Genomic DNA, 18,320 nt, shown 5'->3' on the forward strand with positions numbered 1-18,320 from the left:
TTTCTGACACTCTCCAAGTTTTTACTACTTTTGCTGTAATCGGTCATAAGTGTAATTACATTTGCAAAATCTAAAAAGCAAGAACAGAGCAAATTATCTCTGACCAAGAAACAATTCAGTGAAAAAGATAAAAACCACCTCAGATGATCTCCAATGCCACAACTGGTATAAGCATCGGGGACCACATCAGGTTCTAAAATTCTAGGTTTTACCAGTAAATAACATTATTTCTATATCAGGTGAGTCTTTTTAAAAATTGCTTTAAGAAAAGGTATCTTTAAGGTGGGTTTGTTTTGGTAAGATCTTATTTGAGAGAGAATGACGGTGGGGGGTGGGGGAAGCAGAGGGAAAAGCAGGTTCCCTCCCTGCTGAGCAGGAAGCCAGATGAGGGGCTAGATCTCAGGACCCTGATAGCATGACCTGAGCCGAAGACAGATGCTGAATCAACCAAACCACCCAGGCACCCTTAAGATTTTTAAAAGACCAAAAATACACAATTCTAATTTGAACCTAATATAATTTCTTGTAGGAAAAAAAAAAAAAAAGATGAGGAAAAGATGACTGGGATCTTCATTATCATCTCTTGCCTAAGCAAGAACACAGGGCAGTAATAGCAGGAGCACATTATTCGCCCCTGGTGCTGCCCAGAAACAACTCATAATGAAGCTGGATGGATTTGAACTGTTAGAAGATCATTTTAATTGTACATAAATAAAACCTGTCCTATGTAGGCAGAAATGGAAATTAAAGTGCCAGTTAGATTATTAAGAAATACTCCTAACAAGAAATTGGTTCATTGCCCTGGGGCTCTGATATTTCCTCCTAGTCAGCAAGAAAGACCTGAAGACAAACAGACAAAATAACGGAAGCAAGGGCACTGCCCTGCCGATAAATAGGTAAGTGTCTAATACCAAGTACCAGCCACAAATTTTTACTCAGCTTTTGTTACAAGTGCACTTGGATCAAATCCCTAACCTGAAATGGAAGCCAAAAAATAATCCACGTTCACTTTAAGTAGCAAAAATGTGTAGAACTGTCTGGTTCATCTAAGTTCCCAGTGCTTGAAATATAACCCTTTTAAGTAATAACAACGATTAAAAGTGAGAGAAAACAACACTTGATGTATCTGCATCTGACAATGTTTTCCAAAATTAACATGAAAATAAACCCCCTCCAGAAAAAAAAAAAAAAAAAGACTCTGAAAGGTATGAAAATGCCCCCACCAATATAATACAATATTAACAAATCAGGGCTAAACGAGATGAACTCCAGGTTTTCTACCTAGGAAAAAATACACAAATTTGACCATCACTAGTATTTTCCCAAAACAATTCTTTCCTGATCAGGACACGCCTAGAAGGACGACACTGGACAAAACCACGTCATTCATACTTGAACATCATGGCCTACTGGGCTAGGACAAGAGGTACCTGGTAACACCTTTCAAAATATACTATATATACACACAGGTACACATACATACAAGAACCTACAATCCTACATTTATGAACTCCATGTAGGCACATTTTATCACATTGTTTAAAAAACTTGTTACCCTTTCTATGTGCCTTTTAAAGTTATGTTCTAATATTTGGGTTTATTTCAGGCGCCTGCATGGCTCAGTGGGTTAAGCCGCTGCCTTCGGCTCAGGTCATGATCTCAGGGTCCTGGGATCGAGCCCCACATGGGGCTTCCTGCTCTTTGGGGAGCCTGCTTTTCCCTCTCCCTCTGCCTGCAGCTCCCTTGCTTATGCTCACTCTGTCTCTTTGTCAAATAAATAAAATAAATAAATATATGGGGGGGTGGAGAAAAAGTCAACTCCAAAAGCACTGATAAGCAAATACTCAAGCCCACTACTTAGTTCCTGGAGGCAAAGGTGTTATATTCCACCCCCTCCCTCCCTCTCTCCCTCCCTCTCACACCCTCTGAGCTGCTTTCTTCTTCCAGGGATTTGCTTTCCCTTCCAGGGCTGTAGATGTTGACTTCTCAGGACTCTTCCAGTTTGCATTGCCACAGATTACCCTGAAAAAGCAGCCACCTGAAACAGCACAAAGAAGATTCTTTCTTCTCAACAGATGGAAGAAGTAGAATGATTTTTTTTTATTTTTTAGATTCCTTTGTGATGGAGGGTGGGGAAGGGAAGTATCTTATTGCTCTAAATCCTCCCCTCTGTAAGGTATCCTTTTTAACACCTTTTTCCAGTGGTTTTTAAAGTAACCCATGGCTTCCTGTGACTTTCACATTACCCAGACATCACCTACCCAGAGCCAGTTCACCCTGAATACAACTCAAGCACCAGCAGGAGTATAAACACCAACATCAAAACGGGTATCACAGACACAGGGAGGAGATACCAACACCAAGAAAAGAAAAACTTGGTGAGGGCAGCTCGTCTATTAGGATTTATCTCCAAAGCCTGGTTTGTCTCCTCAAGGTACAGGATTCCTGACAACAAAACCATCATTTAACATTATCTGCAGAGGTGCTTTCAGAATTTGAAGGGGGAAAATAACTAGACCACAATAAAGAACGAGAACAACACTCAAAGCCAGGGTAAGCAGGACTCAATACATTTACAGGGTAGATGTTTATTAAATTACAGTTCCCTATAGAAAATAGGGGAAATTTTTACACAATTTGTGGCTCAAGAGCTCCTTGGTGTTGGTTTCAAAATTTTCTTCTTACATTTTTTTTTGGAAACTATGGAGTCTCTTCCATTTGGACTATCATGTTAGAGCCTCATTTCAAGGTCCTTACCCCTTACTGCAGAATACTTACCAGCCCCCTAGTAATCAAACAAAAGTCAAGACTGTATTCATTCTTTCTGAAACAAATTTTCTTCAATAAACTTGCTACGGAACATCTGAGGCAAGTCATCTACCAAGGAATGGCCACTTGGCGCTGTACTACCCGCTCTCATGTATGCACAGTCTACTTGATGAGGGGAGTAATTTTCAGAATGAATTAGAGATGGAAACCCTGCATAGGCAGAAGGCTATAGGGACGGTCCAGCCAGATGCGCACAACAGCATAGCAAAATCCCCACCTAAAGTAGTTTAAATAAGAACGTGCATCACCTCACATGACAGAAAAATCTGGAGGCAGGGCTGTATAAGACCAGATCAGCAACTCCAAGAAGTCATGTGCCAACTATCCCACGCCCTCTCACAACCATGTCAAATAACGGGGAAAAAAGTGGTTTTCTGCCCTGGATCTCTTTGTGAGGGATTAAAACCTTTCTCAGAAGCCCCCAGCAGACAGTACTGGCCAAACCTGGCTCACATACCCATGCTGTAGGAAACTGGAAAAATGTGGCTTTGGCATTTTTCGGCCTCTCAAGCAGGCTCTTTGCTTAAAAAAATAATAATAATAGTTAATAATCTTTTCTAACTGAAAAAAATCAGCATTACCATTGGGCTACTCAAACAAACTTAAGGTCTTAGAAACAACCTAGCTTGATTGAGGATTTGTTATTTTTCCCCCATTCCAAAAATCCAGCTTAGCTACTTTAGGGCTGGTTTGAGCATTAATATTTCTAAAGAGTTTTCAGATTATCAACTGCAGGCATCAGTGCTATTTTGAAAAATATTAATGCTTCTCCACAAAACAATCTCAAAGCAAAGTCTAAGGCTAAATTTATAACAAAAGTTTATCTGACACAAACACCCCCATGCTCTCTAGAATAACTCATCTATAAATTTTGATGGTTTTTCCTCAGAGAAGATTTTTTGTCCTCATTAACCTCAATACACTGGTATGACAGAGTCTGTATCTAAGAGTTAATGTGTTTCTACTTCCAGAGCAAAAATAGATGACTGGTCAGCTTGAACTTTCTAGAATGTTAACCAACCGCCAAATTATTCAGCATCCTCCTAGGAAAAGCCATGATCCTCCACACACTAATTAAATGAGTGAATGCTTTAATCATACTTTAGATAACTAATCTATTTCAATCCTGATAATCTAATTATCTAATTCTAGTAAATAAATTCCAACCTCAGTCCAAAACGATTAGAGGATTAAAGTTTACAATCAGTGTATGCAAACTGAAATAGATCCACTCTAATGAAGTTCAAAGCAGTTTGTTCTAAAAGGTGTTTATTATCTAAAATTCAAGAATTAAAATGCATTATTATACCAATGTTTTCTAAACCAGTTCTAACTAATATAGTATCTCTTATAATTTTATTAAGTGAATTTATGTTCTTTGGATTTAAAATTGTCTAATAGGGGAGTCATCCCTGATCACTCCATGAGACAGCACAAGGAGGGTTGGAGAGACAGGTAACAATAGATAAAGGGGATTAAGAGTACCCTTACCAGAGATGAACACTGAGTAATGTTAGAATTAGTGAAACCTCTTGTACATCTGAAACTAATGTAACACTGCATGTTAACTACACTTCAATAAAAAAGGAAAATAACACCATCTCCACGTCCCCTGTGTTTTTTCCACATTGCATTTCATTTATCACGTATGTTTATGTGTTTCTGTTACATGTCTTATGTTGCTCCGTAAGTCACCATGATTGACCATCTTGGTACTCCAACTCCAATGCCTGGAACACTGCCTGATATACAGACACTTAATAAATGTGATGCAGACTCACTAATGGTCAATTTGTATTTTTCAAAAATATAAGTCCATTTCCATCAATAACTACAGTGTAATGATTTCAACAGCAAGAACAAATCACAAAGAAAAAATAAGAAACAATTGCTAACAACCACTGCTATCAAAAGAGGCAGCCACAGGTATAAAACCTGCTATGTTCCACTAATGAAATAAACTATTTTTTTTTAGTATTTTATTTACTTGACAGAAAGAGAGAGCATGAGCTGGGAAGGGGGTTGGGGTGGGGGACGATGGGTGGGGAGAGGGAGAAGCAAGCTCCCCACTGAGCAGGGAGCCCGTGTGACTAGATCCCAGGACCCAGGATCATGACCTGAGCTGAAGGCAGATGCTTAACAGGCTGAGTGAGCCAGGACCCCCATAAACAATTAAATTCTAACAACAAGCCTATGTCCCATCTTGTGGAGGAGGATGTTGAGAATCGGGTAAAATAAGATGCCCAGTACCAAAGAGATGATAAGTCAATCCACAACACAAGTGCTCTCTTAAGTCCCTAACGTTCATTTGTGATATCCAGGGACCATTAAGGGGCAAAATCAATTTTCATCACAATAGCAGGAAACAACACCCATCTACATAAGGAGCCAGAAAAAGTACAGTACTCTGATTTCTACAACTCAACATCAAACTGCAGAACAGGAGGCATGCTTAAAAATTAAACATCACTTGAGTCTGCTTTCTAAAAGAAAATCCTCCAAGTCACTGACTGTTCTAGTAGATACATAGAGCTTACGTATAAGTAACTTAAATTCTCGTTAAGTTGGCCTTTAGTTAAAGTATCCAGTGAAAACTGCAGCGTATTAAGTTATTCTTCTCCAACCAATTCTGTTTTAAATTCAGCCAAAATCATTTTCTACTGTCTTTCTGATTGCTTCTTCATTAGTTCCCATTTTGTAGACTTCATCCCATCCATCAATTCGATTTCTATATGACTGGTCAAGCTCATTTGTTGTCCCATGAAATAAATGTAATTGATTCTGCATGCCAGTCATGGTTTCTTAGACATTTACTCATTACTTCCACCCACATATTTCATGTTTCCTTGGAAAACTGGCAGCCACGTGGAGGCTTAATGCTCTTTTCAACGTCTACGTTTATAATTTGTTATGAGATAATTTTATCCATAGGGAACCTCACATTAAAGATATGCCGCCTCTCAGTCACTATTATGTGAAGTGATTTAGGTAGTTATAGTAAAATCGGCCCTACTTTTCTATAATACAAATAGTATCCCAATTTAAAAGTGACATCAGAGATCAATAGCCATCTTAATCCACTTTCCTTAACAAGGAAAGAAGTCTTGGAGAAAACCAACCCAGTCCACGTTCCTCATGAATGTCAGGGGCAAAAAAGCAAAAGCAGTCTTAGAAGGTACGAGAAATATTTTTAAATTAAATAAACATCCTACTCGTGGTCTTTATACATTCAAAAGCCCTCTGATTCCAGTTGCTCAAAAATTTAAGCACTTCGTTAGACAAATGTGTTGTTTTCCACACTATAACACGGTTCAGCAGTATTTTTCAACTTGACAGTTTTACTTACTGTCTTGGAAGCAGTATTAATGTACTGCATCACCATTTCTTTTTTGATGCTGAAGTCCTTTTCCCGCAATGGTGCCTTCTTATCTTCATTTAAATTCATATCTTCCTGGAAAACACAATTAAAAAGCCTCATTTTAGAATCTAAGTAAAGTAGCAATTCTACATACCCTAGGAACGGAAAAATCAATAATTTGTGACTAAAGCAGCATTAATTGTTTTGGAATGATTTACACATAGTTCTGCCTGGAGAAAAGAAAGAGCAGGAAATACAGACAAAAACATGTTCTAGATCATTTTAACAGGTAAAACACTTACCAGAAAATCTTTTTAAAATTCACAGCAAGCTAGTAAAATTACATTCTCATCACTACAGATAATTAGACACTTAGATTAGATTTCTACCTTTCATAAGGTCATCTAGAGTCACAATTTAAATACACACACACACACACACACACACAACACACACAACTATAGTTTGTTGTTGTTTTTTTAATAGCTGTACCTGAAGCTATCTTGCACTATTTCTGAAAGAGCTGCTCCATGCATCAAAAATTAAAAGGTAAATAAGCCAACCACTTTCCAGATTGTGTAGCTACAAGCTCATCTGATCAAATACCTGGTATAGATCCTGGCAAAAGGCATTCTATAGTGGTCTCTTGTCTACCCCTATCAAAAATATCCATTAACTACTTAGTCTACTCTGTGTTCTAAATCATCTAAGAGTTGTACTCATAAAAAGAGGTACCACCCAAAAATCTAACATTTCTCAACAGCACCCATCAAAATAAAGATTTAAGTAACCTAGGTAGTGCTACAGGTCTCATTTTAACTTTTTAAAAATACAAGTCAAGAATGCCCACTTAAATGTGGGAATTTCTACAAGCTGTCTTATTTAGAGGCTGCTCTGGCAAAGAAAAAGAAGCCTACAGGGAGACAAAAATGACTAAATTAAAAGGGCAGCTCAAATGGATTTCCTCCAGATACTAGCCCTTTGTCATGTGTGATATGCAATATAACACACCTGAATGTATACCAACCCTATATCCACTCAGAAACAGGTGTATAAAAATCAGAACTTTGGAGCACCTGTGGAGTCCAGCAGGTTAAGTTTTTATAAATGTTTTATAAAAGTGCTACAACTCATCAGACACTGTTATTTATGCCTTGAGCTGACTCAGTTTTTGGCTACTAATCCCTTCAAGCACTTAAAAGTCAAAATTTCCTTCATTTCACTTTGATATAAATATTTAAGATTTTAGAAGCTGTTCCACTTGACCCTAATAAAAGGTAGTAATTAATAATGTCACTCCTGCCCATTCAGGTTAGAAATATCTTATTATGTGAATAATGGTTTGTTTTGTTCTCCCTCTTTTTTTTTTTTTTTTCTTTTTTACTTTATGCCAGGGACTCTCAATAGACCTTAATACCACTTAGGATTTTAAAAATATCTTGAAATATTTTGGTTGTCAATGACCGAGATGATGCTATCAGCATTTATTAAGGTGTGCTAGACATTTTTCAACACCTGGGTTAATCCTGCATGATAAGAAACTATTCTGTGTCCCACAGACAGATGCACAAACAAAAAAAAGAAGAAGAAGAAAGAAAAAAACAAAACAAAACACAAAAACTTCCTAAGCTTTGACTAATTCAATAGAATATAAAATGAAATTAATATGTAAATTGTTACTGATTAAATACTTTGCAGCATATGGTTTTAATAGACATTGATTTTTTCCAAGAATCCAACTACTCTGCAAGTTATAGTATACTTGCTTTTTGTTTTTGTTTTAAATAAGCTTTGCCATCAATTGTGCTCAATTTTTTTAATTTGGGTATCCCAGGACGACACTGGTTGTTGTATTTGAATCACTGGAACAGCAAAGCTATGTTGACATGCACAATAGCTATTATACTCACGTGAAGCAAAGATTCAAGAATGACTTTTTTGAACCTTCCTGACTAGTCATGGGCAATTGCTTACATTGCAATGTATGTGGTTGTATTATGCAGTACAGTAAGACATTAAATGGATTTTTAAAATTATGATTATAGATAGCTTCTACTATCTATAACGACTTTCACTGGAAGAAAGTAATGGGGAAGTCACAGGGAAGTAACGGGAGTAGTTGTTCTAAAAAGGCAAAGGACATGAGAGTACTGAGAACCTCTGTATTTAATTATTCACTGTATTGTTTATTTTCTGTCCAATGGGCAAACATGACTCAGCTCTTTACCAGCAAATTAAAATAGTTAGTAAATACAGAATATGAGAAAAACTACAAAGTCTAATGCTTTCTTTTTGGAAAGATATATTCAAGATGACAGCAGCTCATATGCAAAAGTGGTATATTTGGAATTAAGGAAGAAACCCAGAGTTTTCCCAACCCGTTTCCTCTGCCATACCCAAACTCTCTTGTCTAAATACAGCACTCGCTTCATGATGGTACCAGTTTAAAAGCAAAAAGGAAACAAGAAAGGACACTAAGAAGTCTGGAATCAACTACGCAGTACCACGGACCCTTCTCGTTTGGCAGGTAACTCTCTATTTGATCAGAAAAAAATGGTCCTGGAAAAAGAAATTCTGCCATTTACAAACGGAAATAGAGGAGCACTGAAAAGGAAAAATATGTTTTTGTGCATAAAAAGTGCAAAATTTAGCTCTACAGAGAAAAAGTCTGAAAGAAGAGAGCCCTTTTGGGCATGGACACTGGATTTGGGGGGTCAGGGGCCACAAAGTCCTTGGGAAATGTAGTAGAAGCTTTTTCCAAAACAAATGCACATCTATGTTATAGTAGAAAAACAAAATTTCCTTCTACTTTTTATAGGTTTTTCTAGTTAATTTAAGAATTAAGTTGTCATGAGCCAGATTAATGGGAGAAAATCACATACATGAAAGATTTCAAGACGGAAAGGTAAAATGAGGTTTATATGCCATCCTGAGGTAAGGAATGGAACAGGAGCCCTGGGTTTCAAGGGAAGGAGGGCAATTCACAAGCGGTAAGAAAAGTTTGGTAATCAGATAGTTGTCCTCCTACACAGGTCACTCAGATAAAACTTCTCTCTCATAACTCCTCTCTGGGAAAGGCTCCCAATTTAGATTCTTCTAGGTGGTTCAGAGAGGGGAAAAAATCTCTCTCAAGCCTGTAGGGTCTCAAATGCCTTCCACTCAAATAGCACAAAGTGACACATTTTGGGGAACCTTGCTCTGAACCACTTCAGTATTTTTGTGTTTAATTCCAGAGGAGCTAAGCTGAGCATTTCTGAAGGCTATTCCAGAAACTGGAGTGGGGAAGTGGGGTTCAGGAGCCTAGCATCTTCATGTAATAACCCCCAGTCTTAGGGGAAAATTTTCATTGTGAGAATTTGAATATCACATCGTCTACACTCCCTGAATTACAGAATAGAAAATCCAGGCTCACAGAAATCAGACGACTTTTCAGGGATAGCTGGTTATTTGAAACTCGAGACCCAGAGCCCCGACTCCCAGTCTAGTGCAGCTTCCAGGTAGTTCTAATAGGTCCCTTGAAAGCAAGTCATCAATTTTTATGTTACTCAGTTTACACCTGACCAAAATGATCACATAGCATCTCTCCTACCTTAGGTCAGGTTCCCTAGAGGTAGAGTATGAGACAGGGATTCTGGTGCACAGGACTAATGGAGGGGATGCCTTCATGGTAGTGAATAAAAAAAAGCAAGACAGAGCTGGGGAAAGACACATGTGAAAATGTTGCCTCAGCTAGTCTTGCTTCAGCCCGAATTGCACTGCTATCAATACTACCTAGAGTAAGAGGGCAGTTGTACACCTCCAAATCAGTCAGTTAGCTACAGGATCATAGTTCCCGGAGGCCAGATCTCTGGAGAGGGCAGCTGTGAGTCACTGGGAACCAATATGAATCGAGTGAGGTTTGCATGCACCAGCCTGGTAAAGGGTGTCCTTTAGGGGCACAACAGCACACACAACACCTTTTGAAAACAACTGTATAATAAAGCTTATTTTTAAACAGAACCAGATAATACAGAAACACATACAGGGCCTCAACAAGCTATACAAACCATGGTATGAACCAACTCTTCCATTCAAACATAGGTTGGTACATCTACTACACTGCCTAGGGACAAAAAGAAAGTGCAGGAACAGATTTTAAGAGATTCCTGAAATGTGGTTTACTTCACTGTATCAATGTACTCAGACATATGTAAGTAATTCATTAAATATTATAAATCAAATACTGAACAGGAAATACAGAGAACACATAATTGTAAAAGAACAGATGAGTAATTTGAATGAGGCTAATATTTAGTGGATAAAAGATAAAGTTTTCCCACTTCTAGTTATCAGTTGGCTATTTAGGTGACTAGATCTCAAAAATATCTTAGCAGTTATCAAATCAAAACTGTCTGAAGAGTATTGTTGCTAATGTTCTTTATCTTAACATACATTATAAAGTAACTAACTTATAGTGCTACCTTCATACACATGTTGAGACACGGTTTTGCCTGGGGAAACTGGGAGTTGCAACATCAAAAACTAATTTTCCTTTAGTTAATTACTTTCTAATTAAAAACTATACCTTAATTGAACCACTGTGCTATTTTACTATGTGAGTCTGACTGGAACTAAGGATAGATTTTAGAAACAGAAAAAATGCTGCAGAAAAGAAACCCAAATGAAGGAGCACTCTACAAAATAAGGATTCTTCTCAAGTATAAAGGTCATGGAAGATAAGAAAATGTCATTGATTGGAGGAGACCAAGGATACATGGTAATCTGAACTTGAGACATGATCCTGGATTGGATCCTAGAAGAGAAAAAAATGCAAGTAGAAAAACTGGCAAAACCTCAATAATGTAATTTAGTACTGTATCAACATTAATGTCTCAGTTTTAATAACTGCATTCAAGTTATCTAAGACGTTGACTTTTGAGGAAGTTAGGTGAAGGGTATCTAAGAATTGTCAGTGCTCTCTTCACAACCTTTCTATAAATCTAAGATTGTTTCAAAATCTTATTGCAAGATAAAATTGAAATATTTATAGAATTTCTGCCATTAAAATAAGTTCAAAATGAGGAAATGGAACATCCCTCATTCTTAAAATTTTTTTTTTAAGTATAGTAAATAATGTACACTTGCAGTGTATTTGGCTATAGTAAATACAGACTTGACAGAGGGGAAGGAAGTACAGAAACCACTATCAAAACAAATCTGAGGTTACGAAAAGGTAGAGGTAAGACACAGGTATCAGAATTCCATTCCAAATCTAAAGGTCAGGCACCCTTTGGAATTTTCCCAGACCAAATTCAAGTTGCTCACATTTCTTCCCATTTTCATTCCAAACCTGCCCTGTAAACCATCCCCATTCTTCCCAAAATTCTTTCTACAACTTTTGACAAAGATTTAGTATTCCTGTCATCTTAAATAAGTTCTTTGGCCAGGCATGGCACTCAACATTTATAATTATGTAATAGCCTCTTTTTCATTGAAGAGAGAATGGAAGCTTAGGAAATTCCTTCAGCTGACCATAGTCCTATGGCTGAAATTTGAAATCTGGTCTATCTTAACTCTCCATTTTTATTCCCATAGTATTTGTCTCCATCATGATCTAAAATCGAATTTCCTTTGGGGCTAATATTATCAGACTTAACACTTATGTGGGCCAGCACCTGGTGTTGACTCCTCTTCCATCCCATGCTTTGCCATCCAGTCTTCGGCCTCCCCTGACCAGCGGTCTTTACTTCCCCTTTTCTCAACCCCAGTCTTCATGACCACACCTAGACCTTTTCATTATGTAAAAACTGTTGCACCTCAAGGATCATCATAATCTCCACAACTCTATTCTCTGACCTCCATCTTCTCTCTTTTCACTTGTCCTACTCCCAAACCACCACGGTCTTGACCTCAATAAAACCTTTTTCCTTGATCCCTTCTATTTTCTCCCAAAGCAGGTTAATTCCATGATCCATCACTTCCTACATTTATGGAAAAGCCAACTAGATTTTCCTTCTCACATCCCCTAAGGTCCTTACTTCAAACCCAGAGAACTGTGAAACTATTACTTCCACCTATCATTTTCAGTAAGCAAATTTCAATTTCCTCTGTGAAAAGAAAGCTTTCAATTTCCCATTTCCTATATTACCAACTTATTTGCACACTAAAGTTTATCAATTCTTGCATCCACCCAAAGATAATTCCATTCATTTATGCTCTGGATCCTCCTTCCTCTCACCTCCTGAAAGGGCACTGCATATCAATTATCCTTTTTTAATCCTGTCTCACTAAATTGTTCTCAGTTGGTTGGGTCTCAATACATAAACACGTTAATCCTTAATGGATCAAAATTAAAAAGAAAAGGAGCCTTCCCTCAACCCTAGCTCTCCTTTATATATGGCTTCCTTCATTCTCCTTCACAGGTAACCTTTTAAAGAACTTTTTTTGTATACTCGCTGCCACTTTCACAATGCAAAGACCACAGTGGATTTCCTTTCAGGTATTTGTTAAGTAAGAAGTAACACAAGTTTGCAAACAGAATTTGCTAATCCTCTTTCAGGACAAACCATGAGATGAAGATAATTTTCTGAAGGATGAAGCTGGAGCTAGAGATAACACTCACCTCCCTAGCTGAGAAAAATGACAGAAATAAGGTCCAGCCCCAGAGACAGATTCTTCAGACACAGGTAAAAATGGCCAAGCTGAAATCCAGGACATTTTCAGGAAGCACTAGCAGAACTGCATAGAACCTTGGTGACCTGGGACAACAGTGGCATCTGGGGGAGGAGTGAACAGAGTAGAGATCCTCCAGACTTCCCTCAAACTGTGTCCATTTCTATGATGCACTGTGTCCAGCCAGAGGAATGAGGATACATCTTTTTCTAAATTGCACATGGACACCCTAGGTGTCAAAAGCAGCCCTGACCTAGAAACCAGGTCAAAAGAATATAGTCAAGTCAGCAGCTGTTAAGCTACTGTGAAGGATTCCTTCTGTCTGTGTGCTGGATGGGGTCATTAGTTCCCACCAACAAGAAAGCTGCAAGCTTGCTACTGTATTTTACACACCTTGACCCCATCTTAGACTGACAAAATACTGGTAAAAATAAATATTTTCCACATTTTCTTGGCAAAACTGAAGGGAGGAAAAAAGATGCAATCTTAATGCTGCCACACATACATGCAACTAGTTAGAATACTAAGGAGCAATCAACCAAAGAATGGCAAACAGAATGGACATACTTTCAACCAAGTTACAAACATTAGTCTCACTATTTTCATTCACGGATGTGGATTTTACAAGACAGCATGCTCATTAAATTTACATACATCAAGTTGAGTGGGATAGTTAACACCATGGAGAGTCAGATTAAATTTAAAATGATTGACTATTTGGAGAATTAAGCAAGCATACAGGGAGCAAGCTGAAGATGGTCAGGTCTGAGGAAATTCACCCAGAGAGGAAAAACTCTACAGACGCACAGAGGCATACTGTTTAGAAAATGTATGTAGAAGATAGTAGAGTCCTAGATCCAAACATTCCCCTGCATCAAAAAGCATCATATCAGAAGGTAAAACTGGAAGCACAACAATATCAAAACCAAACATGAAGTCTTTAAAGATTTTTTTTTTTTTATTTGACAGACAGAGATCACAAGCAGACAGAGAGGCAGGCAAAGAGAGGAGGAAGCAGGCTCCTTGCTGAGCAGAGAGCCCGATGTGGGGTTCGATCCCAGGACCCTGGGATCATGACCTGAGCCGAAAGCAGAGGCCTTAACCCACTGAGCCACCCAGGCGCCCCCAAACATGAAGTGTTGAATCAAAAGTAATCCTCTCATTTAAAGTGTATTAAGGCTTCTGTTTTATGGGTTAAAACCAAGAGAATTGTTGTTGGAAACAGTCTCTCTTGTGCTCACATTTTTATCACCACAGCAACAAATTGGTTAAGCATTTTAAGAGGTCCACAAGATCCCCTAATAACTTATGAACTCACCAACCTATAAGCACAATTTTACCTGTATTTCCTCTAAAGATGTTCTTCTGTTCTCAACCATATTGGAATGCATCTTCCACACCATGTGCCAAAAAGGTCTTGCTAATGTTTATCCCTACATTAAGGTACTGTTTACCACCATGAACAGCTCAGTGGCAAATAAAGTGAAAGATTTCATGATCTCATTCCAGATCATTATATACATTCAAATAGTGTCCATTAACTGAATCTATCTAGTTCTGCAATTTGTTTTATTAAGTCAGGTTTACATAAAATTAGAAAAAAATCAGAAAATGGGAAAAGCTTTAGAATTAGAAAAATTAGAAAAACCTTGGAAAAAAGAACTCAGAATTAACTTTATTACTACTTTATATTCAACATGTCCAAAAGTATGCTAATGCTACAGAATAGCTGATCTTTCTCTTGATCTTTTACTATATTCTTATATATGCCTTTATAGCAACTTTTTCACTTATCAGTTTGATTATAGAGAAGTTTTATATATGTGTGTGTGTGTATATATACATACATACATATAAAATTTGGTTCTGCCAATAATGAGGTTGAATATTCACTGTTCTATCCATAGTATCTTTACTCAATCCCCATTAAAATTAATCAGAAACCAGACAAGGTAGCTCATTAACAGGACAGCAGCCAAAAAACAGCCTTTATCCAGAGACTGACAAAGAACTCACATAAAATGTTGACCAAATAGTCTAACTAGAGCTTATAGAAAGTGTAAAATAGCTCAGTTTGAAACTAAATTTCACTTTGTCCTAAACCAACAAAGGGGGGGGGGGATCTCAAGCATCACTCTTCTTCCATATAAGTTTTAGCTAAATAGATAAGAAATAAAATTAATAGGCAGGAAACTGCATAATTTATTTTGAAATATCTTACTGGAACTGTTCAAGCATACATAAGCACCTATAATCACCAATTGTTATGTGATCTTTTAGGTAAGAACACAGCTAGTGATAAAAACTTTTGATCTGCTTTTCAAAATTTTCTAAACAAATAGCCATATCTTCACCAATTACCTGAAGGATAAATAAATAGTCATAGAATGAATAGACAAAAGCCAACTTTTCTAGAGATGAAAGAAGACGGAGAAAAAGCCCTCACTGTTGGGAAAGAACTGACTTGCACACTTCCTAATTGGTGAAAGAGCATGCCTAAACTTTATCGTAACACCTATTCTTCTTAAAATTCCTCTAACCATTTTATTGGTTCAACGAACTCCCATCAGGCAAAATCCATTGCTCCTAAATCATTTATTTTCTCATTTATCTGGATCTAAAGAGAAACAACTAGGCATTGACATTATTCCCCCCTGACAAACACAACCCATGAATCAACTTGACAATTGCCTTATACTTCTATACGCTTTTTCTCCTCCTCCTCTTATTTGGATTATTATTCAGATTGCTTTTAAACCACCTTTCCCTAAATTTTTCAATTTCTACCTAAAGGAAAGGGAAAAGGTGACAACTAATAGATCAAAACAAACCGTTCCCACACAACCACTCTCATTTTATCTGGCTAACCCTAAATATACTGTTTAAGTTTTTAAGAAATAAAAAAATACTCATGATATAGAAAAGCAGATTTGTAAAGAACACTAATACTTGAAATAAACTAAATGCTAGTAGGAATCTATAGCAGTCAATAAACATAATTAACACAAAAGTCTTTGTTGGTTTCTCTTTTCATTCCCACTCCTGGGTAAGATATCACCTACACATTCAACACAACAGGTATGCATTTAGCCAACTAAAGAAATAGCTAGGCATATCCTTACAACCAAGGATTAAGGGGAAAATATGATAGGGAAAGAAAAAGGAGGAACTGTCCTTCACAGGTACCCAAACAGTGGGAACATGGGATAAAGTTAGCGAGACGGCGAGGCGCCTGGGTGACTCAGTCAGTTAACCGACTGACTTCTTGGTGTCAGTTCAGGTCATGATCTCAGGGTCGTGAAATCCAACCCCACGTGGGATTCCTGCTCACCACACAGTTGGCATGAGATTCTCTGACTCCCTCTGACTCTCCCCGCCACCCCCACATAGGTGCGCTCTCTTTCTCTCACTGCTGCCACTTCCCCCTGGGCCTGCACTCCCTCACTCAAATAGTCTTTAAAAATGTAAAAAGTTAGCAAGATGAGCCCTCCTCCCACCATCTACGGTAAGTATCAAAACATATGTACATGGTCATATTAGATTTTATAAGTTCACCTGAGCTCTTTTGTCTTCCTCTGGACCTTATGCTTCAAATACATCTGAACTGATTATAAAAAGACATCTCAGTATTTAACTGTATTTGTTCTAGTTTTTATCATTTGATTGCTTAAACTTAACGTTTAACAAGGGGCGGGGGGTGGGAACAGATCAGCTCACTTGACAATACATCCAATAAGCACTGTGAAGGCACTAAGGAGACAAGGTGAGTAAAGTTGACTATCCATAGTCCACTACGATACTCTTAAAAAAATTATTATATCAAAGTTCTCATTAAAGAAGTTCTTATAGTTCTAATGAATCAACAGTAAAACAAATATCAGAGTCACTCATTTAAACAGTAATAGAGGATATATGCAGTTAAAAAAAAGTTAGCAGGATCAAGAATCTACTCTAATGGAAGGCCAATCAACTCAGGAACTAGCCATAACTCAAGTAACTGAAATGTAAAATGAGAAAAGACCTTCACTAAATACTTTAGGGAGAGAAAAATAGAACATATTGACTCTTTTCTAGGGTTTTTAGAAAGAGTTTTATGGAATAGATTGCATTTCATCTTCATTTTGGAGGCAGAAGAGGACTTTTAAGAAGGTAGAGCACATATTTGGAGGCAAAAGAGGACTTTAAGAAGCTGGAGTAAAAAGAAATAAGAGGAGTTTCTCGGTTCCCCTAATTCAGAGATTATTATGTCTGGAGGGAAATCTCAGTTTTGAAAAATATTCACCACTTTCAAGAAAACAGTTTTAACTTTTACTGTATGATTCTACTCAGTACAATGAAAAAGAAAGGAAGTAAGAAACATAATGCTTTCACAGATACTCTGAGAGGACACACACAAAAAAAGAATCTACAAATAAAAATGAGAATTCCGTAACATTACCAGATACCAAAATTCATAAATAAAAAGTGACAATATTCTTAGTTAAAAAAAAAAATTTAAAGATGGTTACATATTAGAAGTAAAGAATAAACCTAATAGATGTGCAATGTCCCTAGGGAGAAAAATAAACATTTACTCTGTTAGGAACCAAAAAATCTAGAGATAACACATATAATAATCACAGATGGGAAACTTAACATCACTAAATATCCATTTTTCCTAAATCAATAAATTCACTACGATTCCAGCCAGAATCCCAACAGGTTTTATAATAGAACTTAATTGATACTAAAATTAATACAAAAACAAGGCTCAAGAATAGTCAAGATGATTTGGAATAGAGGGAAGGATCTTAGATAATAAGGCTTATTATACAGCTATAGTAATTAAGACAATGAATGTAAATGAGAGCTAGACAAATAGACTAATGGGCCAAATCTAACCTCCACAACAAATCCACATACGTGCGGGAACTTGATGTTTACTAGTGAAGTATGATAAATGAAAGGATAAGAAGGACTATTAAATCAGTGCTGACAGGGGCACCTGGGTGGCTCAGTGGGTTAAGCCGCTGCCTTCGGCTCAGGTCATGATCTCAGGGTCCTGGGATCGAGTCCCGCATCGGGCTCTCTGCTCAGCAGGGGGCCTGCTTCCCTCCCTCTCTCTCTGCCTGCCTCTCCATCTACTTGTGATCTCTCTCTGTCAAATAAATAAATAAAATCTTTAAAAAAATAAAATAAAATAAATCAGTGCTGACAGAAAAAAACAGTTAATCCATGTAGAAAAAAAACTGCATCCATATCCCACAGAAATAAACATACAGAATCCTGAAATACAGAACAGATTTATGATGTCAGTATTGAGAAGGATTACTTAAATATACAAAAAGTCAATACCATAAGGAGATGGATAAATCAGACCCCATGGAATTTTACAGTTCTGTACTTTAATCCATCTACTCCTAAAGAAAGTAAAAAGACAAGACCCAGACTGGGACAAGGATGCTTTACAGCTGATAAACACACATAATCATTAGTCCAAATA

General features: G+C 37.3%; 1 protein-coding gene across 1 annotated transcript in view; it reads right to left on the reverse strand.

The window, feature by feature from the left end:
- Window positions 1-18,320, reverse strand: part of DIAPH3 (diaphanous related formin 3) — a 497,180-nt gene that overhangs the window by 408,990 nt on the left and 69,870 nt on the right. The window contains exon 4 of the mRNA XM_082700281.1: window positions 6,176-6,280. Within this exon, the coding sequence (XP_082556407.1) occupies window positions 6,176-6,280 (105 nt within the window). The remainder of the gene's footprint in view (window positions 1-6,175; window positions 6,281-18,320) is intronic.

Source organism: Mustela nivalis (genome assembly GCF_964662115.1).
Source record: "Mustela nivalis genome assembly, chromosome: 15".
NCBI classification, from domain to species: Eukaryota; Metazoa; Chordata; class Mammalia; order Carnivora; family Mustelidae; genus Mustela; species Mustela nivalis.